General features: G+C 46.3%; 1 protein-coding gene across 1 annotated transcript in view; it reads right to left on the bottom strand.

Annotated features, from left to right (window-relative positions):
• Positions 1-26,698, bottom strand: part of EIF3H (eukaryotic translation initiation factor 3 subunit H) — a 386,817-nt gene that overhangs the window by 144,690 nt on the left and 215,429 nt on the right. Inside the window, exon 3 of the mRNA XM_078686862.1 lies at positions 24,613-24,780. Within this exon, the coding sequence (XP_078542988.1) occupies positions 24,613-24,780 (168 nt within the window). The remainder of the gene's footprint in view (positions 1-24,612; positions 24,781-26,698) is intronic.

Below are 26,698 nucleotides of genomic sequence, written 5' to 3'. Positions count from 1 at the left end.
AATACAATTACAACCAAAAATTATATGAGACCTAAAGTGACCCTAGTGAGCAACCCAAATATATGAGGTAGCAATTGGTGCATAGGGTGAAGAAAAAGTGGGATGATTGTTTTGCCCCGGTTTCTGTATTTTTTTAATAATATTCCTGTACCTTTAACTAAAATCTTCTTTACGCAACTTCGCTCGAACTTGATTTGCTTGGTCTGGGGAGACAAGACGCGTTCCCCCCCCACCCCCCCCTGAGTCAGCTGGAAGGTTTTAACTTTACCCCCGGAAAGGGGAGGGCTGGGTGTACCGGATCGGTATTTGTATTATTTAGTCGCGCAGTGCTGTTACGCATATGCCTGGTTCCATCCGGACGCACGTATTCCGTATTTGAGACCGGAGGCGGATCTCGTTCTCCCTAGAAGGCTTCTTACGATCCTTCCTACCGGTTTCCCTCGGGACCCCCGGGACATCCAAACAGTTTCCACCACCTGCTGGGCTTGGATTAGATTGCGTAGACTTCTGGGATTAGATCTTTTATATTCCCCGGCCTTGCCCCTGCCTAACTCCTCCTTTTTCCCTATTACTGGCGAGACTTTGGTAGAACGCACGCTGGCCAGGTTCAACGTATGCACGTTGACTCGGTGGCTTGTTCCCGGATGGGCATATATTCTCTTTGACGGAAGAGGCTCCGTTTAGCGATGGCTCCTTCATGGACACTTTCATTTTTACCCGGTTACGCTCGGCTTTGAGAGCTGAGTTTTCCTCCTTTCCTCTGGCGCTGACTGAATTCCCTCCGCTCACCTTGTTAATTCAAAGCCCAAACAATGCACACCTGATTTCCAAATTGTACAAACAGTGTAGTACGCTCAAACCAATAGATGACTCCAGGCTCCGGGCTGCTTGAGAGGGGGACTTGGGGGGGACCCATTTCTGATGACCAGTGGGCATATTGCTGCAGTGCCACGACCGACGTTTCTTTGAATAGTCGTCATAAGTTGCTTCATTTCAAATTCCTTCGACGGATGCATTTCACCCCGGCCCATGCACACAGGATTGACAATGCTAGGCCTCACCACTGTCGTAAATGTCTTGCCCCCTTTGCTGACTTTGCACATTTATCCTGGACTTGCCCTAAAACACACCAATATTGGCTTGATATCCATTCCACCCTGGGTGATATGTTATCTATTCCCCTCCTTCCTTTACCCGAGATCGCCCTATTGGTTTATGTATTAAATTTTCTTAAGACGGTTCGCCGGCTGGCGTTGTTGGGCTTCCTTTTGGCTAAACGAGAGATTTCATTACTGTGGGGCAGTAGACGCGCCCCTACTCTCCGCTCCTGGTTAAACAGTCTGGCGTTTTGCAATGTGAATTGTGAGGAATTTAGCACTTTACTCCCCACTTCTTCCAGACCTGTCGACATTTGGGGCCCATACAGAGAGTACATATCCCGACGCCAAATTACACGAGTCTCCAGCACAATCAGGCATTACCCCAACCGGAGTGGGATAGCTCCCTTTAGACTCAAGTTGAGAGTAGCGAAGTGATGATCGTTTCACATTCAGTTGGCCATTGATTTTTTTGTTCCTATCTGTAGATGTCGATTTCAGAAATGTCACACAATTGTTTTATTCATTATATGTATTATTTTGTTTGTCGGTGCGTATGTGTCACATCACCTTATTTCTGCTTTTTGTCAATATGATTCGTATTTATACTGTTATTGAATTGTCCTCTTTTTGCAAAATCATTCAAATTGTCATTTCATGTTCTCATATTGCAGTCTCATGGTTGTTATTTGTTTTTATATTTTTTTGATGCAAAAATGGAAAAAAAAAGTTTAAAAAAAAAGTTTTTGTCTTAGTCAACCTGGATTAAATGCACAAGTACAGTCTATGGATTGATTGACAAGTTCTATTAAATAAAGGAGAATGGCACAGAGTAGAGAGGTTTTTACAGTATGTTCTTTCTCATCCAACACTGTTCAAGATAGAACTTGAGTACTTTAGGTTCACAGGTGGGATGAGTCAGTGAAATACCATGTACCTATGGAATACCATGAACAATTTTAACGTACACAGGCCTAGTAGTCCTACAACAAATAAAGGAAACAGATGAAGCCAACTGCTCAAAAAATGTGAGCATTAGCATGCCCAAGACCAGGTTCAGATTCAACATGGTTAAGGACTTCAGTCCCATTTTGTGGCATAACATGGAACTTGTAATGTCCTAAAAGTTTGAGTGCACCACTTTTTCTTTCTACCACTTGATACGAGTAATGGTTCCCCCACTGATGCGAGTAATGCTTCCCCCACTGAGTAAATGAACAGGCTGAAGTTCTTTGCTACTGTCTAATGGTATATTCAAAGCCAGTTGCCCCTACACTGAACTATGTCAAATTCTTGGCAGTCGCTGAAACCTCCAGTGAAAAGTAGGTGTGTAAAGGTTAACCCCTATGTTACCATGCATTAAAGCTGAGCAGTATGAGAGTAATGAACACTCTTCTCCATTAACAGGCCAACTTTCCTTTGGGAGGGTGGAAGTGGCCATTGTGAAGTAGATGGAGCAGGTACAAACAGAAGGCCTGTCTACGGCTCTAGGATGACAGAATATCCTAGCCTCTTCAATTGTTTATTCACATATGACAGTTGTATTGTTCATGTAGTTTAGGATCAGTCTGCATTTCACCACTGGAAAGATAGCTTTCAGCTATAACACATTTATATAAGTATTTATTATGCATTTAAGCAGTGCTACCTTACTTGACCCACAAGGCACTGCGATTTGCCTGCTATGTACCTTTCCATCCATAATGAGGATACTGGGGCTACTATGAGCTGCAGAAGGAACTTACCACCAAAAAGACTAGGTATATGCACTCATCATCACGAGGTTGAAGCCAGAGATAGTCAGAATGGTATGGCTTGGAGTGATCATACAGAGTCCCAGTGATTCCTGACGGAGCTGCAGTAAAAGCATGCAGAGCACGACACTGAAGTCTTCTTCTATGAGGAATGCCCATTCTCCCAGAAGACTCAAGAACCACTAGGCTAACAGTATTGTTAATCGTGAAGTGATGCACTGTCTGGCTGATGGCAGTCATCTTTGCTACAATACGGTAGACCCTCAACACGCTAGAGAAAATAACTGGCCCAAAAAAATTATCCTCATGGAGTGCACGAAGAAGGATTTTGGGAAAGGACAATGAAAAACCAAAACTGTAGAGTGCCCCGAGCATCATCATGACACAGAGTCCTGTCTCCTCTCTTCACACTGCTTGAATAACACTATCTTCTAGATAAGGAGAGCAGGGAACTTTGTTACGCAGCAATAAGGCCTCTGACAAGACAAGGCAAACTTCTTGGCAAAGACCTAAGCAGTAGCAATGACACTGAATGACTGATCTGTCTGGCAGCATTGGTTTGCTACAATAAATCAGGGATGAAAAGGTTACTAACTTTGGGTAACTATCTTTCTGCTGAATTCTTTAACAGCAGATTTCTCAACTTGATGAGCGGAGCAACATAAGCAGCACCAATGCTTGCTAAAGTCACTTGCTTTCTAGGCTGCCTGTGACTGGTACACAGAGCAAATTGTTATTCCCAATGTACAGATCTCCAGATTGGGACCTTTTAGATGGAAATGAGTCCAGTCACAGAGCAGGGAGCTGAGGGGGTTGGCGAGGAATGTATGGTTAGATCAATTATCCGCCAGAAAGACTGTTAGTGATGGTAAGTAACTTGTTTTTCTGATGGATACTTCTTACCACAGATTCCTCCCCTTGTGATATCATACAAGTACCTCTAAGAAATGATGGGTCTGTGAACTGGCTCAGACCAAAAGGTCCTGCAAGGGCTGAGCGAACAAAATGCCCTTTTTGACTGACGAGGACGTCAAAGCAGTAGTGCTTCATGAACGTGTGTATCGTACCCACATAGCCAGCTGACAGATGCCCAGGAGTGGCACTTTGCCTACTAACAGTGTTAGCATTTTTGGCCCACGTGGAATGAGCCTGCAAGTTTTCAGAGGGCTGCTTTCTCACCAACACATAGCAGATCTTTATGCAGAGTAATCCCATGGCTGTCCAACCACTTTCAGAGGCACAAGGCTTCATGGCTCAGAACGCATAACTTCAGCCTGTCTGCTTGTTGCAGTACCATATGGCAGTTTAGTTATCCAGGAGCACTTGTACCAGCTTTCCTTTGGTGGTGGGCAGAGAAGTCTTCAACACCAAGCGAATCGCTTTCAGCTCCAACAAGTTGATGTGGAGTCAAATTTCCAGCAGAGATTAGAAACCTCTGATCCCCCCCTTTTCCAGATGCCCTCTGCAACCCAGTAGTGATGCATCTGTGGCCACAGTCAGCTCCAGCTGGGGTAGGAGACTGTTCTGCCACTGACCCAATCGCAGTACAGTAGCTATCACTTCAGATCTTTTGCAGACTCCTCTGAAACCTGGATACAATCAGACAGATTTCCCTGATGTTGTGCCCACTGTGATTTTATGTCAGACTGCAAAGCTATGCATGTGCCATCGGCATGCATCACCAGCAGAATGCAGAAAGCCAACAATCTCAGCAGAGTCTTCTGCACTGTGATCCGGAACAGAGGCTGAAAAATCGGGGAGCAAATATCGGATCCTGCCTCAGACTGGGTGGCTGTGTTCCAGCAAGGACACACCAAACCACTTTCATGGTTGTTGCCGCTGGAAGGCTAGGGGACTGAGTCACATGATGTTCCGGTTGTCCTTAATGTTTTGCGAGCCATAGCCTCTGCTACAAAAGGGCTGACAAGCCTGTTGTGCTGGAGGAGGAGTCTGGGGTTGGCAGATCTGGAAATCTCTAATGTAGCCACAAAGAGGGCAAAATTGTTGGTGGAATTGCTTTGTAAGAGCAGAAAGACCAAAAGAACTAATAGTTTACCTGTCGGTGTAGTTTTGCAGCTTGAAGATCTTTCTGGATTCACTATGCTGTGCATATTCCGCAATCTGGTGGTTGGGTCAGAAATTGTAGGTTTTTTTTCTCTTTTTTTTAGTCCAGGTGGGCGTCGTCGTCCCACCATTTGGTGTACCTTCGGTGACGTCGGCATGCTTCCTGCGGAAGCTCCCATCCTTGGGCGCCATCTTCAGATTCTTTTTTTCTCTTTTTGTGTCCTTGTAGTGAATCCATGGCTATGTATGTTAATCCCTTTATCAAGGGATTGCCTAAAAAATGAAAGTGTGTCCTCATGTAACGTAACTGGTGCTATGTAAAGCGCTCTGATAACTGATTCGGTTCGGTTCTAGTTCGCGCTATATAAAACTCCAAAAAGAAAAAAAAAAAGGCAATTATTTCCACGTATTTTGTGAGCTTCAACTTGCTCTCATATTCCATGTGTTACCACCCTTTTCTCCAGCCTCATCTTTCTGGCGGAGGTGGGTGGGTTCGCTAGTGAATCCAGAAAGATCTTTAAGCTGCAAAACTACACCGACAGGTAAGAAACTATTTGTTTTGCAGCGTGAATCTTTCTGGATTCACTATGCTGTGCATAGATTTTGTAGCGGTTTTGTTACGTTTGTGGCGGTTGGGTGGAAGATGAGCGTTGGTTATTGAATATATGTTGAAGCACTTTTTGTCCTACTTGTGCTTCCTTGTTCATTTGTACATCCACGCAATAGTGCTTAGTGAACGTGTGCACTGAAGCCCATGTTGCCGCCAGGTATATGTCCTGAATTGGTGTGTTGGCCAGAAAGGCAATTGTTGCTCCTTTCTTCCTGGTCGAGTGGGCCTGCGCATCTCCTGTTAGCTCCTGCCCCGCTTGTTTGTGGCAGAATTGTATTGTTTGTGCGATCCACCGAGCTATGGTGTTCTTAGTCACTGGTTTACCCAGGTAACTGTTTGCGAAGGACACGAAGAACTGTTTTGTTTTCCTGTGTTCCTTTGTCCTTTCGATGTAGTGCATTACAGCCCTTCTTGCGTCAGGAGTGTGGAGCGCCCTCTTAGCGCTTGTCGTGGGGTTCTGGAAGAAACTAGGAATTTGAATACTCTGATTCATGTGGAACCTTGACACCACCTTTGGCATGAAGTGCGGGTCTGTTCTCATCACGACCCTGTCACTGTGTATCTGGATGTAGGGTTCTTGCAGCGTTAGTGCCTGTAGTTCGCTCACCCTGCGTAGCGAGGTGATTGTTACCAGAAAGGCCGCTTTCATTGTCAGCATCTGCAGTGATGCCTTGAGGATGGTTTCGAAGGGTGCTTTCATGAGCTCTGTCAGAACCACATTCAGGTTCAATGCCGGTGGCGGCATCCTTTTTGGTGGCGCTATTCTCTTTGCCCCTTCCAGGAATCTCTTTACTACCCTTGATCTGAAGAAGCTTCTTCCAGTTTCTCCCCTTGTGTATGCCACAATTGCTGCTAGGTGTACCCTTAGCGATGATGAGCTTAGTTTGGCTTTTAGTAGGTGCGTGAGGTATCTTAGCACCGTTGATTCCTTGGTCAGCTTCCTCTGCAGCTTTTTCTTGATGCACCATTGAGGGAACCTTTTCCATTTCTCCCCATAGCATTTGCGTGTGCTGGGCCTTCTTGCCTTTTGCAACACCTGCAGGGTGCTCTCTGGGAGCTTTAGGTGTGCGAACTCTAAGTCCTCAGGAGCCAAGCCGCTAGGCTGAGGCCCTCTGGCTCTGGGTGTAGAATTTCTCCGTTCTGCATGGAGAGTAGGTCCTTTCTCTTTGAGAACTTGTGGGGTGGAGTCTGCTTCATCTCCATAATCTGTGAATACCAGGTCTGCCTAGCCCATTGAGGTGCCACCAGGATCAGTGTCATGTTGCTCATCCTGCACTTGTTGAGCACCCTGGGGATCAATGGTATCGGGGGGAAAAGCGTAGGCAAATGTTTTTGACCAGCTTATCCATAGGGCATTCCCCTGGGATTGTTCCTCTGGTTGTCTGGATGCAAAATACTGGCATTTTGCATTCTGGCGTGTTGCAAACAGGTCTATTGTTGGGGTGCCCCAACTCCTGAATAGTCTCTCTGTTTCCTGATTGTTGAGTTCCCACTCGTGGGATGCTGAAGTCTGCCTGCTGAGCCAATCCGCCTCCACATTGTCCTTCCCTGGTAGGTGTATGGCCAGCAGATCTATTTCGAGTGGTATTGCCCATCTCCATATTTCCTGCGCTGGGCTGGACAGAGGGAACGACTGAGTCCCTCCCTGCTTGTTGATGTAGAATATCGTTGTTGTGTTGTCCGTTTGTATCAACGCCTTCCGCTTGTACAACTGTTTCTGGAAGGCTTTCAGTGCGAGTAACACTGTCTTCAGTTCCAGGTTATTGATGTGTCTGACCGCATCCGCGGGTGCCCACAGACCCCTCACTCTGAGCCTGTTCATGTGTGCGCCCCATCCCTTCTGGGAAGCACACATGAGCAGGCTCAGAGTGAGGCAGGGCTTGAAAAATCCATAAAATGATACTAGTCCTGCAGGACTAGTATCTTGAAAAATCTCCTCGACCTAATTGCAACCTACTTGACCTCTGTCTCTGAAAGCGGAGCAAATGTGACAAGATAAGATTTAAAGTCATATGTATTGCTGATTAACTTTGTGAGCAATAAAAATGCCTTTAAATCTGGTTATCTTGTCACATTTGCTCCATTTTCACAGACAGAGGACAAAAGTTAGTTTGTCTTCCAGCTCGCCAGAAAGGGCGAGTAGGACCTAAAAACAGCTTGCCCTCGTTAAATTTAGTTCGCATATGCGAGTGGTCGAGTGGATTTTTCGAGCCCTGTGAGGGGGTCTGCGGTGATGGTCACAGTTGGGTTTGGTGGAGTTAGAGGTTTCCCTACTGTAATGTTCTTTTTGGTCCACCACCTTATCTCTTCCTGCACTTTGTGCGTTACAACCACTAGATCCTCCCAACTTCCTGTAGCTTGTGACCATTGTTGTTGCAGCCATTCTTGGAGTGGCCTCATGTGTAGACGTACATTGGGGACCAGGTGTATGCATGACGCCATCATCCCCATGATCTTGCTCGCTGTCCTCACTGTTAGAGCTTGCCCCTTCTGGTAGTGGCGAGTCTCCCTTAACAGGCTGAGTGTCCTCCTTTCGCTGGGTAACACCCTGCATTGGATTGTGTTGATCTGAGCCCCCAGGAAGATCTTCACCTGCTCCGGCACCATTGAGGATTTTCCCCAGTGTATGGAGAATTCCAGGTCCATTAGCGTGTTTGTGACTCGTTGTGCACGCTCCTCGCATGTTTTGCAAGAGTTCGCCTTTATTAGCCAATCGTCTAGGTAGGGATACACGTGGATCCCCTCCCTTCGCAGATGTGCGGCCACCGCAGCGAGGCATTTTGTGAACACCCTTGGAGCAGACTTTAGACCGAAAGCCAGGGTTGTGAATTGGTAGTGATCCTGGTTTACTGTGAATCTTAGCATGTGCTTGTGCCGCCTGTTCATTGGTATGTGCAGGTATGCATCTTTGAGGTCCACGGTGGACATGAAATCCCCGTCTCTTATTTGTGAGATGACCTCCAGAAGGGATGTCATTTTGAATTTTTGAGTTTTTATATATTTGTTTAGGAAGCGTAGGTCCAGGATGGGTCTTAGGCTTTCGTCCACTTTTGGTACCAGGAAGTAGTTTGAGTACACTCCCCTGTTCCTTTCTCTGAATGGGACCATTTCGATGGCTTCCTTCCGGAGGAGTTCCTGAGCTTCTTCTCGGAGCAGCGTTAGCTCCCTTCCCGAGTGCTCTTTTTTCTTTGGCCTTCTGCTTGGCGGCTTCTTTTCCAACTCTATGCAGTTTCCGAACTGCATGATGTTGAGTATCCACTTGTCTGTGGTTATTTTTCTCCATTCCTGGAGGAAGAATCTTAATCTGCCGCACACTTGTTTTACATGTTCCTTTGTGTCTTATCCATGTAACCCTCTCCCCTTCACTTTTTTGTGCTCTTCCCTCGGAGGGTTTGAGTGGGGGGAACACGTCCTTCCGTGCGAAGTCACTTAGAGGGGGGTTGCTCACTGCCTCTCCTTCTCTGGCATCGGCCGTTTCCCCTCCCGCGAAAGGACTGGCCCCTGTTCTGGTAGTGCCAGGTCTGCTTCTGCTGGCCCTGCTGGCCCTGATTGTCACCCTGGTGACCCTGGTGGAACGCCTGGTGCGATGTTCCTGGCGTGTTACCACCTCTTCCGTTCGGCCTCCTTGCCGGAGTGCCTCTTCTCATCCCTCTGAATTGCAGGGCCCCCATGGACCTTGCTGTTTCGTTATCCTTCTTTAGTTGGGTGAGCTTCTCACCAACCGGGGCGCCGCACAGCGATTCTCTGTTGAATGGAGTGTTCAGGATGTTGTTCTGAACCTCTGTCTTGAAGCCTGAGATCTTGAGCCAGGCTTGCCTTCTCTCTATGATCCCTATAGCCATCAGTCTGCTGGAGGTTTCTGCTCCATCCAAGGCTGTTTTCAGGCAAGAGTTTGCGATGCTTTTTCCCTCTTCAACGAGGTGTGTGGCTCTCAGCTGGAATTCCTCTGGGAGGTGTTTGAGCAACTGCCCCACCTCGTCCCAATGTTGATATTGGTGCCTGTTCAGGAGGGCGTTGGAGTTTGCCATCCGCCAGTGCATTGCCGCGTTTCTTTCGATTTTTCTGCCTGTTAGGTCCATCCTCCTGATCTCCTTGTCAGGTGGTGGCCCATATGTTGTCGGGACGTTGACCCTTCTCCTTGCCATTGCAGCGATAATTGAGTCTGCTGTGACGGACCCCTTGATGTAGGGGGGATCATGGGAGGAGAACTTTTACTTCTTCTCCGTCCTTGTCGTGACGGATCTGCAAGTCGCTGGTTCCTTGAACGCTTCCTTCCCTTGGTCCATGACACTTTTCAGCATGGGCAGGAACTGGCTCCTTGTCTGCGTGGGGAGCGAGGTTTCCAGCAAGAAATCTGCTTTAGGCTTCTCTTCCTCCAATTTAACCCCATAAGCTGCTGCTGCCTTCCTGATGACCTCATTGTAAGCCCCAATGTCATCTGGCGGCGAAGGCCTCGAGGAGTATGTCTCCACAGCTTCCTCCGGGTTTTCTGCATCGATGTCCTGCCATTCCTGGTCTTGGGCCATCGAGGATCCCGAGCCATAGCTTGAGCACTGATCCCCATATTCCCCCTCTGTGTAATAGAGGTCTTCCTCTTCTCCCTGATCCGAGGGCTCCTGAGTTTTCGGCGGCTCTTCGGCGTCGAACTCCTCGTGCCCCTCTACCTCTGCGACGTCCGTCGCGGGGTTCGAGGGGATCCTGTAGCTTTTCATCTTATCATCGAAGTCTTTATTCCTCTGGAGGATGTTCTCCATCTCGCCTCGAGCCTTCTTTTCTTCTTTTCCATCTGCGCGGCATGCTCGGCGTCGAGCGTTTCGGCCGCCCTTTTCGACGTCGAAGTGGTTTTCGACTCCTTCTCCCTCGAAGTCTAGGTTCCTTTTTCGGGGACCTGCTTCGACGACCGTGGCTTTTCGCCGGTCTTCGCCTTTTGGGAGTCCTTCTCGAAGGATCCGCTGGGCTGTTTTTCGGAGGATGCAGCTTCAGTCGTCGAGGTTTTTGGCGCCGGTGCTCCCTTCGAGGTTCTAGACTCTGATTTTCGAGAGTCTGCCTCTGGCTTTCGAGGCCCTGTTGAGGGTTTCGGGGTCATAGACTCTCCTACCTTGTCTGATGTTTTCTTATCGGTCTCTGCGACCGTGAAGACATCTGGTCCTTCGGCGATGTGGTCCTCGTCGTCGGTGGAGAGGCCCAGTTCGTACAGCGACGGTGCCTGGCCCTTGCCCTGCATCGTGTGGTGAGCTATCCTCTGCTTCTCTCGAATTCTGAGTGTCTTCGGTGTGAAGACGGAGCAGGCGTTGAAGTCTTTGCTCCCGTGGTCGACCGGCAAGCAGAGGTTGCAGACCGGGTGCTGGTCCTTCTGCGCGTACTTGTGATGGCAGTTACGGCAGAATTTAAAGGGTGTATTGTCCATTACGTCGCTCAGGGGGGCCCCTGTGCGCGCATTCCCCGTTGGACGTCGAAGATCTCGAGTTATTTCTCCTCCTTCGTCGTTCCGGCTTTGATGGTCTTCCTCTCCCAGTCTTTTCAAGTCCTTTTCAGTAGAATTTTGCGTTATCTCCTTCTTTTCTCCTTCAAACTTTCTGGAGCTTCACGCGACGATCCAGACCCAACGGTGAAAAAAAGAATCTGAAGACGGCGCCCAAGGATGGGAGCTTCCGCAGGAAGCATGCCGACGTCACCGAAGGTACACCAAATGGTGGGACGTCGACGCCCACCTGGGCTACAAAAAAAAAAAAAAAAAAAAAAGACTACGATTCCGGACCCAACCACCAGATTGCGGAATATGCACAGCATAGTGAATCCAGAAAGATTCACGCTGCAAAACTTACCATGGCTCTGTTCTTTTTTAAATGCTCCAAGGCGGAATCCTCTTTGTCACCAAAAAGGCGAGATCCATCCACAGTCATATCCATTAAAAATGCCTACCCGTCCCCAGAGAAGCCAGTGGACTGCATCCAGGCATGGCGCTGAAAGGACACACTGGTACCCATGGCATGTCCCAGACAATCAGTTGTGTCCAGTTCTGAGTCTTGACTAGATTGTGCAATAGAGGCAAAAGGCCTTCCAGGACAGCAGGCAAATTGAAGCAACTGTATACAAAAGAGCATGGGAGTAACAGCAGAAGAGGTAACCAGCATTGACCGGTCTCAGAGCAAGGCTCCTGGAGGAGAAAATGATTTTGTCAATTAATTTTAAAAATTGTATATGAAATGAAAATGGACCTGAGGATTCTTAAAAATGTAATTAACTGATCTTGATATTCACTTAATGTTTGAAACCTCTGCTGTGAATCACTGTTTTAATAATCCAAATTTTTGTACAGCATGCTTTTATGGTTTTTAAATTAACCGAATAAAATATTTTCTGACTGACTGATCTGGTCAAATGTCTATTGTTTTGAACTCCTGGTTTGGGGAGTTGTAAGGAAGGCTGCTGGGTTGACCCAACTGGTGGACAATTGTACAACCAGACTTTGCGGGGTTGAGTGCTTGGTTAGGAAGGCAGGATCACCAGATGCAGGATGATGGTGATGAATAATCAGTCTAGTAAGGAATGCTCTTACTCGGGCTTAGCTCAGGACTCCAGAAGGCTGTCGGTAAGTACCTTATTATACGGCAACAGTAGCTCAGTGGGAGCCTGACCAGGTTGCAGAAGTTCCATTCATATGTTAGTTTTCACGTCCATGGTTGGCAACTGTAGGTCTAACACCTCAGTGGCCCTTCATATCACTACAGTAAAAGAGGAGCTTTCCCTCTGTAGCAGAACCGAGGGGGAGACAAAAGGCCAGTATCACGGGGAAGTTTCAAGCCCACTGGCCTCTTGAATCTCTTCCTACCAGTTGTATTCTTCATTTCGGGGAATGTAATTGTCTCAGTCATCATAGTTGTCGTTCTCAGAATCTGTGCTAAAACATTTACGTAAAGTCTGGGGCCTGACGTGTAGTCAGGACAAGGTATCAGGATCAGAAGTGTTCCCAAGAGGTTGCACCCCAAGTGCAACTTCAGTAGTGTCTGTGGGTGGTTTACATTCGAATCGGTTTGCACAATAAGCTATATATCCTAAGTGAGCACTGGAGTTGGTGCAGAACCTGATGGGTACAAGGGGCACACAGTGCAGTGAGGGTGAGAGTCTAACTGGAGGCAAGGGTAAATCTCTGGGGGCTCTAAAGAGTGCCACAAAGAGTCAGTAAAGTGCTGAAACTGCTCAGACTGATCCCTCGTAAGGGTTTCACTTGCTAAGATGTTCGACGGTCCAGAAATCAGGGTGCCCTGGGACCAGACTCTAAATCTGCTCTGCCTGCACATGCTCTCTGAAGTTGGAGTGCCAAGGAGGAGGTGAGGAACCTGCAGTTAGAAGTTGTCATCAAAAACTTCCTGCAGAACTGCAATACAGAAGAAAGCATTCTGTAAAGCCACTGAATGTAGCTGGCCATTTAGAGCAGCTGTTGCAATAAAGTTCAGATTTGCATGTTCACTTTAGTAGAAGATGAACTGATTAAAACCAGAAGAGGTCTAAAAGGTAGAAAAATAGCCTGTACTTTTTGCTTTAAAGGATGTAATGTCATTAAGGTAATTTATATGTCAAATCTAGGATTTCATTTGGTGCTGAATTCATAAATCTCAACAGACTGCATTTTGTATTGATTTGAGGAAGGGGTTATCCCGGTCAGTATGTGCAAGAAATTCAGATTGTTGAGGAGAATAAATAATGTGTAGTGAGATTATTAGCTATGCCTCCTTTCTGGGAGAGGGACCAGTAACTCTTGCTTTTATAATGAGATGTCCCTCTACCTCCTGTAGAAATTCCTAAGATGTAGACTGGGGCTAGAGTACACAGGAGGGCAAAGACTATCTGATCTTTTAGAAAATAGACATTCTTTACCACTAAAAGTCCACAAAGATCAGTGCGTATCTTGGTCAAATTACAGTGGAAAACCACAGCAACATGGGGGAATTTCCTGAGATGACACAGAAGAGAGCAGGTGGTCACTGGGGGAAGTCAATGGGACCTCTTGGTTCAAGAACAGGCCATGGCAGCGGCCTTTTTCTTCCCTCCAAAGTGTAGGGAATATCAGCCTTGAAAGAATGGAAGGCATTTTCTTTTCTGCTCTAATAGTGTGTGTGTACTCTGCTGAAACATTTTACCCTTCCGCCCCACCCCCTCCAATAGCCTGGCAGACAGGGCTGGGAAGATCGGGGAAGCTGTGCACTTAAAGGGCTTGCTCTAAAGTCACCCGCCCACTTCAAAGGCACAACTGGGTACAAGTTCTGGGGCTCTGACCCTACCAAGGCAGTACACTACTGGGCCTGTGAAGAGGTCTGCCAGAAGTAAAGACTGATGTGCTGTAAGGATTGCCACTTTGCCTGACTGCTTCTCTGAAGGGGCTGCTTTCTGCTTTGCTGAGCTGCCCTGATGATTTCTGCCCTGCTGAGGACAAGGACTGAAGCCATCTCACTTGAACCCGGAGTAACTCCAAGGGCTTGCTGTCTTGTCCCTTATTTCTGACGTCTCAGGGCCATCAAAGACTTCCTACAACTCTGTGAGTCCTACACTGCCCGAGGTGCCAATGCAGCCCTGGGCCTTGGAAGTGGGTTCTGCAACCGTTTTGTTTAATTTAAAAAAACGATGCAGTGACGACTTTACGCTGATAGGAACCCACGCAGTGCCCTTCGATGCCAACAGAGTGCCGATCTGAGGACATCCCGGCAAGGCTCAATGATGAAGCATCGACCTGACTGCGTGAACTGAAACAGACGCATCGAGTCTTCGACGCTGATGCTTGCTCCATCGAAGGTACTTTATCAGGGGGACCTGCTTGAGTCCTGTAGCGGGACCAGCCCTCATTCAGAGTCGGCCAGAACCCCATATGGCTATTGACTTCCAAGCACTACCTTTTGATTTATTCTTTAAAAATTCATAACTCCTGTTCTACTTATTGGATTTTTGTCGTTCTGGTCTTGCTTCATGCATCAAATTATTCCCTATATTTCTACACCTGTGTGGAGTATTTTTGTGGTGTTTTCATTGCATCACAATGTGTGTCTGTTGCACAAATACTTTACACATTGCTTCTTTAGATAAGCCAGACTTCTCTGTGCCAAGCTACCAGAGGGTGAGCACAAGTGATCTTTTTGTGTGTATGTAGCTTACCCTGACTACCTATGCCAACAAGAGACCCAATTTCAACCAGCTGACATCTTGAATGTTTGTGTTCTTAAATCTGTTCAGTACCCATAATCTAATGTGGGTCTGAGTGTCTTGTTTGTACACAGAGTAGACTCCTTAGTTCTTTTCCCTTGATCATACCTGTGTTACCTTTTTGAATAAAGTCTGTTACCTCTTGTTGAAGAGGCAGCTGTTCTGAATAGTTCTATGGAATGACCGTGCTGGATTATATTCAATATGCATTTGTCAGAGGTGATTTTCTTCCAGTCCTCTGTGAAACCTCTGATCCAGCCTCTTGCAAGTGTGTTGTGTAGGAGGGCCCCACTTTGTAGGTCACTTGCTGGCAGGTGCAGAAACCAGTGGAGCTGTTCCTCCTCCTCTGCTTTCACGCGAAAGGTTTGTCTTGATGGAGAAATGTACCGCCGGTGAAGAATACTGCCAGTGTGTTGGTGTGAATGAATGAAAAAAATGCATTAGGTGCAAACTTACGCCCGGAGGCGTCTTGCAACTGTACGACGGGACAATGAGTATGGTACTGGGTTCCTTGTTTTGCACAAAAAGCCAGGTTTTCAAGGATTTTCTAAATACAGGTAAGGATGAAGCAGTTTTAAGTTCAGAGGTCAAACCATTCCAGAGTAGAGCTGTGGACCAGAAGAAGCTTCAACCACCCCATTGGTCCTTCTAAAGGAAGTAACAACTAGGTTATTGGCGAGACCTGAACGGTGTGCTTTTTCTGTGCTTGTTTGTGGTGTGAAGTTGGCGTGCAAAGTAGAAGGTTGTAAACCTCCACGTGTGGGTGTTCTCTTCCTGGGAGTAATCTCTTCTTGAAAAGGATAGCTGAACTGCTAAGACCCATTGCCTTAGTGGTCTCGTTATTCTTGGGAACAGTAAGAGGGAAAAAAACAATAGATTTAACCCAGATCTGTGACTGGGGGTGAATGCTTGATATTTTCAGCATTCCGTCCCTCATCTATTATTTTTGCATTGCTCATCAATCTTTAAGACAAAACAGTGGAGGAACCTGATGTGTTTTGGAGAGTACGTTTCTACAATATATTAACTATTACAAAGAAGAGATAAGCATCCCATTTAAAGGGTTTGGCTGGAGGCAAGTAAATCTTTGCGGTACACTGAGGAGTAGACTAAATGAGTGATCTCCAGTAGCCAGATGGCAGGTAATTTATTGTCCTCCACAATCTGAATTTCTTGGACCTACTGACCGGTATATTGCCTTACTCAAATCAACATAAATTGCAATCCTATGAGATTTGTGATTTTAGCACCAAATGAAATCCTAGGTTTGTGACATAAATTACCTTCATTTTGAAAGATTTAGAAAACCTAAATCTGGTGATTAATTGTGTGCACCCGATTTAGACTGGCCTCTCTAATCTTATTAGGCCTAGAAAAGAAGAGCATTCCAAAGAGACACAAATCATATACAGTAGCAATATCAGACTGCTGTTGGATGGAAAAGGTTCCCAAGCATTATTCAAATAAGCATGGACACCTCATCCTAATTCCACATAGCGACAATCTTTTTATGTACGCTGAAGGCCCACTATAACATAGGGCGCAACCAGTAGGTAGCCCCTGTGGTCTCAGAGGGCAAACCACATGCATGCCCTTTTCTGATGGAAAATAGAATTTCACTGGGATGTGGAAAACTGACAGTGGTAGCGGCACAATATCATATCTGTAGCACAGGCTTTTTTCCCTGTTGCCTCCACTGAGAGTGATGCCTCTGGATTCTAATGATTAAATAATCTCTCAGTCTCTGGCCACCAGACACTTTGTTTTATCCAGCGAATATGGAAGGTGCGTGTGAGAAAAAGGAGTTCTATAGCAGTATCCCCCCCCCCCCCACACACACACACACTTTTTGCCTGGCTTTTGGTGCAATTTTGGCTGTAAAGCACTGGGTCCATGCTGTCCAGGTTCCCAGTACCATTGTTCCTTCCCTAAAAACATGTCCTCAGTTGGTACTTCTGCTCCCATGTATGTCCCTGGTAAGTGGTACCCTGGTTATCTAGTGCCTGAAGGCTGAAGACGGTCCCTGGGACCCCCTCACTAGGACCATGTCACTGCACCTGCAGCTTGCATGCCCCTGTGAGGTAGAAAAATGACCAAGTTGAACTGCCACACTGCCTGTGTATCTTGCAAACAAGCACTGCCTAAGATAGGTAAGCCACCCCTCTAGCAGGCCTTACTAGCCCTAAGGCACTATTTCACAGGTTTGGCTAATGCAGATATGCCCTCACAGAATTAGGGTCAATTCCTTAATACTGTAAGTGCCAGGGAAGCCATAGACAGATCATGGGCTGGAAACATGACAACTCTGATTCCACTGCACCATGATGGCTTCACTGAACCCAGGTGTGTTTGGTACTAAACAGCTTCTTGTAATAAATCCACACTGATGCCAGTGTGAGATTTATTAAACCATGTACTCCGAGGGCACCTCAGAGGTGTCCCCTGAAAACCTACCGACCCTGGTATGCACTGACTGGCTACAGGCAGTCTGCCACACACAGACATGATTCTGGACCCCTGGGTGGAGAGCCTCAGCTCTCTGGGTACCAGAATGCACATCCTGGGCAGAATTGCCACATCTCCTCCCCCAGGATGGGCCAGTGCTCAAAGGGTAAGTTTCAAAGGCCTGCCGCCTTGTAATGCGACCCCGAACATCAGCTGCCAGAAGCAGATTGCAGCCACTTTGGCAGGGAAAACCGGCGGGAAAACTCAGAAAAACTAGGTGTGCCCACCTTCGCAAACTCCTCCCCTCAGGTGGAGGAAGCAAAGTTAAGCACACTTTTCAGTCTCCTCCATCTAGAAGATGAGGGGAATCCTCCAATCAGGGCTAGGTGTATGCCCCCTCTCCCCAGTAGGGTGGCAGAATAGTGGGTGCAGTCAGCTCCAGGTAAGATGCCCATTGGCCCTACCTACTACTACCCTAATACACCTCCTAAATGTAGTATTTAGGTGGCTCCCCCAGACCTAGAAGCGAGATCTGCGATGACCTAAGAAGCAAGAAAATGACCCAGCAGAGAAGACTGAAGATGACTACTACCTTGGGCCCAGCCCTACCGGCCTGTCTCCAGCTTCTGCGAACCTTCGCCAGTCTTGCAGCCAGTGACCTCCTGTGAAGTCTCCCCGGCGATCCTGACATTGCGTTCAGCGCTGGCTGACCTCTCTTGATCACCACGGCGGCACCTGCATTGTGAATCCAGAGACCCCCATACCCCACTCGCGCAACTGGCTCTGGTAAGAAGACTCCAATGTCGAAAGAGATACCTGCACCCAAGGCTCCTGGGCCTTGAGTGTTGGAAAGTGGGTCATTAGTAGTGGCACATAAGCATCTGCGCCACTGGCAATTGGGCCATTAACCGTCCAGGATTCAGAATAGGTCTCAGAAAATTATTCCCATGCTCAACCCTTGGTAGCTTGGCTGTGAGCGGGCAGGCTTAACTTCGGAGACAGGTATGTAAAGCATTTTTTTTTAACTATTCAGTAAATAATTAAGACACAACATACAATAAAAATCCAACACCAGTTTATAAAACTAGGAAATATTTGTATCTTTAAAATGACACCAAAACGGAAAAACAAACTCCCTGTAGGGACCCAGAAATATAGATTTTTAAAGATTAAACACTTTTTGATACTAAGAAACAAATAGTGGCACTTCTGGACATTTGGGTGCGCCTGACCAGGACAAAGTCAAAGTTTGATTTGAGGCCAACTGCGATGGAGCCCGGGTCAGATACGCTAAGCAAGAGGCCCCAGTCAAGATTTTACCTTCACACTTACAAACTTTTCTGGAGGATTTCTCACCAGTTGTCTTGTAACTTACTCTTCCACCAGGCCGGATTCAGTGAGGGTTTGTCGGATTGCCTTTCTGCAAGAGTCCGGTCACCTTCTGGAGCTTTTTCACAAAAGTTTCCCAAACTTCTGGAGCTGCTTCCTGAAGTTCCTCTTGGGGTCCAAAGTGTCCAAAACACAATTCAAGGGTCTGGAATCTCCAAAATGGCCCTTAAAAGGTTGCGACCACAAATCCCACAATGCACCTGGACAACACCCTTAAAAGTCCACTGGGACTCTTGGTGGAATTACTGGAGGTGACCTCTGTTAACCTGTAGCTTGCAGGGAGCCGTTCTTTATTCCTCTTAAAAGAAGGTGTATCCAAAGGGCTGTAGATCCAGATAATGCAGCAGGCGCAATCAGAATGCAGGGCCTGATGGTGCAAATCAAATGTTCCGCTTGGCGTCTGCTCTTTATTACCCTTGAAGCAAGGTACATCCAAAGGGCTGTAGTTCCAGATAATGCAGCAGGCGCAGTCAGTCCCAATGCATGGCCTGATGGTGCAAATCAAGTTTCCAGCTTGGAAATCCTTCTTCTCTCAGTTTCAAGCAGCAGAGCTATGAGGCTCTGCTCCTTTCAGATACTTATTCCAAGTTCTCTAGGTCAATTAGAAGGGCACTCCTGTCCAATGAGGTGCAGGGCAACACCCCAGAGTATGACCATATCCTCGAAAGGGTGGCACTATAGTCTCCCAGAGAGCACAAGTTTTCCAAAATTCAACATGGCTGAGTTTTCAGCAGAGAGAGAAGAGCTGGCTAAGCCAGCCTTCAGGATGGTTCATCAACACATTGTCCATCACCCTTGCATCTACTCATTCCTTCCTTAACCACTTGGATGCTAAGGGTATTTGCTCTTCTTCATGTAATTTCCATTGAAATCAATGGAAACTCCATGACGAGTTACCCTTGTCATTAGCACTGAAGGGGTTAATCCTGCCATCTGCTGGATTCAAATAGTAGGGGTGTAAATGAAACTGGCTTCTCCTGCCTGTCTCCTCCTTCTATTGAAGATTTTTGTTTACGACCCCTCCCCCCCGCTCTGGCATTCCTATGTAGCAGAACTCGGTCCTTCCAGAATGGCTCAATAACCCCACGGGCTACTTATCACCTAATCAAAGCAGCCTGGCTAATCCACTTCACTCTGACCAATGAGGACAGACCACTGGAAGGCTGAATTTTGGCTTACAGACAAGAAAGTCTTATAACTTCTTGTCTGTACATTATAGGATAAATTCAATAGCATATTATTGGATTTATCAATACCATTCTAGGAAGTCCTTCAATTATATTTTTATGACATCCTTGACATTAGTTATTTAATAACTTCTTGCCATGTTAACCTAGGTGGCTGGGGATTTGCAATGGGAAAAATGGCATGGGCAATTTTTCCAACATCAGGGCTTATAAAACCTATTAGAATGGCCACCAGTGCCTACGTAACGTTTGTTCTTGTGCTTGAGTGTCCTCCATATATTACAGTATTATACCTCTATGTTTATTTTGTACGCTTTTGTAACCTGCACACGTCACTTTTTCCTCCTGTAATGTACCGTTTGCTACCTCTTGTATTTTGATGGCTCACGATTGTCACTTTTGTAATGCACAGTTTGCTACCTCTTGTATTTTGTTGGCTCACGATTGTCATTTTTGCGTCATTTAATGTAACGTTTGCTTTTGTATTTTGCTCACTTGTAATGTTCTCATGTATCAGTTCTGTTCCTATTGTGAAGCGCTCTGACACCTTCGGGTAAAGTCCGCGCTATATAAAAACGCATCAATAAATAAATAATAGAAGGACCCTGCCTATATCTATTGGACCCCACACCCCTAGGATACCTAGGGGGAACTTTAGGGGTTCTGAATATGTAAAAATATTGCAGATCCTCACTCCACAGTGCTCGTAGCAAAAAAGTCGATTTTGGGAAGCACTTTACTATGATGTGGGGAGTGAAATGTGCAATTTCTCTAAACCCAAGGAATATAAAACTTATAGGAGGTCATGCCAAACATAGGGGTACCCTATCCACTAGTGTACCCTAGTGTATGTGAGTGGTTTCACTGTATTCTAAGTGTCTTTTCAGCATAGCACTGGCCCTGGTTAGGCAGAGCCCAAGGTGGTCAGGGTGAGTTACAACCAGTACCTCTCAGAAAAAATTGGGGGTGTCCAGGGCACAATGATGACTATGCAACGGTGAGCGGAACAGACTGTACACGTACAACCCCCTACATCCCTGCTTACCTCTGCCATCGCTGGTCTCCCTCCTGCAGCCTCTGGTGCCACGCCTGCAGCGTTTGCTCCAAAAGAAGAATCCCCATTGATAAAAACTGAGCACCAGATGTTGAAATTGCACCCTGCACATGGCCTATTCTGTACCGCTGGTGATGTATGTTTGGTGCTGCTTTGTGGGCCCCCCTGCGCTTAACCTACCCCCCACAGCTTGGGCCCTGTAACTGATCTATTTACCTGCATATAGTGTGGCTCCAGGCACCGCCTGGAGTCATTGAAAAGCATTGGGTCGAACTCCGATTTGACCTTTGCATCCGGCCCCCTCTGCGTCCCTGGTGGCGCAGTTTTGGTGCTCCCTGGCCCTTGGCCCATGATGACTTTTGCTGACTTTTGGTCTGGAAAACTGTGATTGTAAGTGCATTACTTCCTGTTTAACTGCTATATTGTTTTCCCACAGGATAACATTGAACTGTGCTGAAAACTTTCCAAGTGTTGATTTTTCAAAGTGTAAAGTATTTTTCCTTAAAAACTTACTTAACTTATTGCGCAAGTCTTGGTCTTAAAATAAAGTACAAACAAAGTATACTTTTCTAAAATTGGTTTGGATCTCCTTCTTGAGTTGTGTGCCCATTATTAATAACTGTTGTGCAATAAATGTCTTTCACTCCTCTGTGTTAGGCCTTAGACTGCTCGCCCACACTACCATTAATAGAGCACTTTGGGTTTTACATCGAACCCTGTACACTTTTGGGCAAGCCCTTGACTCTGCGCATGGTATAACTCAATGGTAATACCATATACAGAGCCAGCTTCATACAGCGCATGTATATTTACCTAAGTATTTGCACTAGGAAGAGAAAGGTAGATGGGTGCTATGCTTTACTGTTGTAACCAAGAAATCAGTTTTCAATCTCCTGTATGAGTAGTACACAAGATGGAGGATGGAACGAGCATTGCAAACATCAAAGTGAAATGCAGGGCTCCCTCAAAGCATTCCCAAGGTCCATTCTAGTAAACCAAACTCTGGGAGCAGTGGGATAGGATAGAGAGTCCCCTTGCAGAGTAGGAACAGTAGTTACAACATTCCAGCTCAATTCTTCCCCAGAAGCATTACACCTATTAGCCTGAGAGCTAGCTGAGTAGGGAAGACTCTTCCCTCCTTTGTAAAATAATGTTTGGGTTGCCCTAAAAGATAGTTCAAAGGTCGCTGTTAATAACACTGCAGGATAAAGCCAGTAGCTTTAGCAGCTGTGAGGAATATGGAAAAGACAGGAACTATCTTAATGTGATCCAAGAACTGGACCTCAAGACTATAAAATCCTGCAAACTTGGTGTACGTATGGACCAGAACCCCCCAATCATTGCGTTGCTATTTTTAATTGACAAGGGACAGGGTTTCACACAAGTGGGGACCATGGAAGATCCGGAATCCAGGGATGATGGTCGCAGACAACTCCCCTTCACCTGGTCCAAGAACCTGGGCGTTCTGAATTCTGCCAGGAAAGCTACATTGAATTACTTTGAAGGAAGGATCCCAGTGACTGCTGGAGAGGTGTGCTGGAGATAACCCTGCACGAAGGCGGGACTGTCTAGAAGAGGAGGGTCTTGAGGAGCTTAGAAGGAGGAACTGGAGAGTTGCAGCACAGGAAAGGATCCGCACAGCCAGTCTGTGTGGTGAGGCCTTCAACTCGGACTCCCCTATACCCATGCAGCATGTCCGGGAGCAAGGCGACTTGCTACCTATACTTGTTCTTGCATGACAGCACTTGCCTTCTCTTTAGTTAGGATGACCGATGCCTACCAGAAATTAACGAAGTGACTACATAGGACAAAACGACCAGAAGAATCAGCTGCATGGCTTTACTCTCCACATATTTGCAACTGTTATTGACAATTTCATCACTAGAAAGTAAAAAAGCTGTTACCATCTCTGCGTTGATCAAGACTTCATCCACGTTTGGCAGTTTGACATCCTCGAAGATCACTTCTGCGACCTATGGTGGTTCTTCATTAGTATGGGTAACAGTTTTGAGTTTTGGGCCTGAACAAGACAACAAAGGAGACCGTTCTTCTCTTGACCAACACAGATGAATGCAGCCGCAGCCTATGCAGCCCTTTGACTCTTTAATTGGAGGTGTGTGTTTGAGCACTACGGCACCATTGAGGAGGCATCGCAAGAGTAGAGTGTTGCTGCTCATCCTTAAGCGTAACATTAGGGTAACTCAGATTTGACCAGTCTTATTAAATATGTATCACCAGCCCTGGTGGGAATTAAAGGAGAATGCACTTCACCAGACCTTCGGGTAATTGAATGTGATTCTGCCCTAGAATACTGTGTTCCATTTAGAATCCTGTCATTAACTACACAACCATACTGAATCTCAGTGTTAATTGAGTAGATTATTTCTCATCTCTACTTTACGTGTGTAGTATTTAGCTATTGCCAGTGGCTAAAGTACGTCTGCTTTTAAAGTAAAAGCACAGGCTAGACAATGATTTATTAACTGGCGCTATTTACGGGAGCCTCTACCCCCAGCAACTCATTGAGTTCGCTTTGGACTACTCCACTAACCAGAGTGTCAATTATTACTAAACGGATGCACTTGGTGCATAGTTTTGGGTATAATAGTAAGGTAAAGCCCCAGGACACATGACTTCATTGTTAAAAATTATGATTTGCATCAGTGATCTCAGCTTGTTTCGGGGTTCGCCAAGAAGGCTCACACTGCTGTTCAGATAGAATACAATGGAAAGCCAAATACTTAAGTAAACAAAATCCCCCCCAAAAATCGAAATACTTAAAATGTTTTTAGAATTCTAAAGCCGATGAACTGTTGGTAATCCGCTATGGTACTAATAGTTCTACTTAACAAAAGTAAATAGACGATCACGTGAATGATAAGAGTTTGTGCAGAATAATTTGATACTGAATGCGAAAGGCTTAGGAGAATTGTTATACTTCGGACTTTCCAGCAGGTTAGTATGTAAGAAAAGTCAATACTCTGACCTGAACAGCTGAAGAGGAAGCATTCAAGTGAACGGTGACAAAATAAAAACAAAGACCGACTAACAAGGGGAAAACTCACCCCGATGACCTAATGTTTCCAGCCACTACGAGTATACTGTAACAACTTGCTCTGCACTGTAATCCAATTGTTAACACACTGAAACAATTTTGGGGCAGCTCACAAGATTGATTGTATTCATTAGTATTTTTTCTGACAGATACTGGGGACGTTACATTTACCTCTCAGCTGGAAACTATATGCAGCCCTGCCAGATATGGCAAACTGACTGTTTGGGGAGGAAGGACTATAATGCTGTTAAATTGCCTAAGGGTTCCAATACACAGCAGAACATCTGGTCTAGAGAGCTAGAGGAAACACCATTAAATCGGTTGAGAAGAAAAAAATCTTTGTGCAAAGAAACAGCCCAGGTTTTGTGTGCTCCTGTCAGATTTAAAAAAAAACGTGGTAAATGATATTATGATTGGTCAGTCACGTACAGAGCCAGACACTTCAGCAATCGAGGTTTGTTAAACATCTGGTGCAGTTCCACAGCCTTCCACGCAGGGGGGGGGGGGGGCGGCGAATAAAACTGAAGCAGCTACTCTGGCATTCCAGAAGGTACACATCAGGGCTGCGATAGCAAGAAAAATAAACAGAGCGAAGGAAACCCTGTCTAGACGGAGCTGCTGCGGAGGCTGCTGCAGACACAGGGTCGGTATTTACTTGGAAAAGATTGCCAGGCTGCGCGCGCACCCTAGGCTGCACAAAACATTAAAACACTGGAAAAGGGAAGAGTCCCAAGCAAGACATGGCGTTGGCGCAGCACTTACCATAAATAAGGACGACAGACTCCTCGATTGCATGCTGGTAGCTGAACTGGGAGTCCAGGAGCGCGCGGCTGACGAAGGAGCCGTAGTACGTGGACTGGTACCAGCCGACGTGAAGGTGGTCTATGTTCACGTGGCGCAGACTCCGCATCATTTCCATCTGGTACTGAACTAGAGAGGGAAGACGAGAGCATGATCAGAGCCTGGAAAACCCAGAGACGGAAATCACAACACGGGGTCGAGTCCACTTCTTTGTCTCGGATGAGAAATGCCATATTTGTGAGATGCAGAAAAATCAATCAACAAGGAGTATTCAATATCGGCCAAATAACATGTTCACACTGTGGGAATAAGACGTGAAACGGCACCGAGTTGCACTTGTTTTCCCGAGAATGTTGCTCCATTGCAGTTTTCCCCATCATTGAGCTACATGGTTGCTAGTCCTCAACTTAAGTCATCCAAGACCATGCACAGAAAGCAATTAAACACAAACATACCCTCGATACATTGCAAGTCATGCGCAAAACGCCAACATAAACCGATAATGTGGACCTCCAGTTCATTCCAAGGAAAAGTGTTCATGCCATCTTCATGTCATCTTCCCTCAGAGGGACAAGCACAACCTCCCCTACATCAGCGGATGTGCCCAGAGTATTTTTTAACAGAGGGCGAAACAACCACCCCTAGTTGGGACAACCAAAATGAATCCGGCCTTCCTAAAAATCATCTAGACATCCTATGCACTAGACTCTAAAGACGACTAGAGGGACCTAGTTTGAGCATTAATTCATCCCTCATCCTTTGGTATAAAAAGAGCTATACTAAGATCTTTAAAATAACTTGCTTCTAACCGGCCTTTCAATCCACCCATATGCCGTTTCCAAGAGCAGTAAGCAACAGGTGTTACTATTATCCTTTTTGCTGCAGTCAGATTACCAATCCCTTATAACTTAAGGCCGAGCTTGCCTTGGCATGATTTGATGTCGCGATCAGCACATCACTGCAGGGGCTAGAATCAAGTGGCTAACTCACAGCATCATCTTGTCTGCTACAATCAGCTAGCTCCATAACACACAGGATAACATTCAAACAGTGCACAGTACAAGGTGTAGGATCATGTTGAACTGCATGCTGCAGAGTCACAGCAATGTCATGAACTTACTGGCCTCCTACGTTAACATACACCATCTGCAATCCCCTTCCGCCATCAGATCTCCACAGACCAGATGATGCAAAGTGCACTCTTCCTCCCACCTCTGGCTTCTTCAATGTACTAGTTAAAGTATACGGCAGTGCCTTAAGCCCTCCTCCCAGAGATGCAACTGCCCAAAGGAATACTGATAGTGCACCCCCACCTTGGCCCTTCTCCATTGTGTCCTCAACCCCTACAGACAACACAAAAGCGGCATTCTGTGGCAGGACAGAGACGACAAAAGCAAAGTAGATGGTTAAGAGCCACTACAGCAGCATCCGTCAACTGTACTATACACAGCGGTATGTTGCCTTATATTTCCTTCCGACTTAACAGCCTCATACACACGTCACTATACAGCTAGACTGTCGGTACGTCAGTATCAATCTTTCTATGGACTTGTGGTGGATCTCATCAAGCCAAAAGACTACCTGCCCATCCAGATACAACATGTTAGAGAGTGCCTTCACATCCAAGGCTGCTCACAAAGGAGCTCCATTCCAAACACGTCTGACTGGAAAAAGGCCTACTGAAATGTCAGCCTGACTGGAAGAGTGACTTGCCCCACTCGGCATCTTCCAAGGAACTGGCCCCACAGCGTGCCATGCCCCTCTATTCAATCTTACCTTCCTCTGAGTGGTTTTACAGTCAAGGGCATTATAGTCTCCCACTACAAGCGACAGATGTGTCTAGGTATCTTAGGTAGTCCTCATCTAGAGCTTTAATATCAACCTTGAAATAAGACCGTATCACTGACTTCCGGCAGAACTCATCATTAATTGAGTCCCCTGTGCATTTCTGACTCTTAAATTGCATAATCCACCGGCCTGCTTTCAGTCCCCCGACAATAAGGTGGCTTGAAAGACACGCACTGCTTAGAAAAAATACACAAATAAA

The sequence above is a fragment of the Lissotriton helveticus genome, chromosome 4_1, assembly GCF_964261635.1.
Source record: "Lissotriton helveticus chromosome 4_1, aLisHel1.1, whole genome shotgun sequence".
NCBI lineage: Eukaryota > Metazoa > Chordata > Amphibia > Caudata > Salamandridae > Lissotriton > Lissotriton helveticus.
Note: the sequence above shows the minus strand (reverse complement) of the source record. Positions and strands in the feature narration are given on the sequence as shown.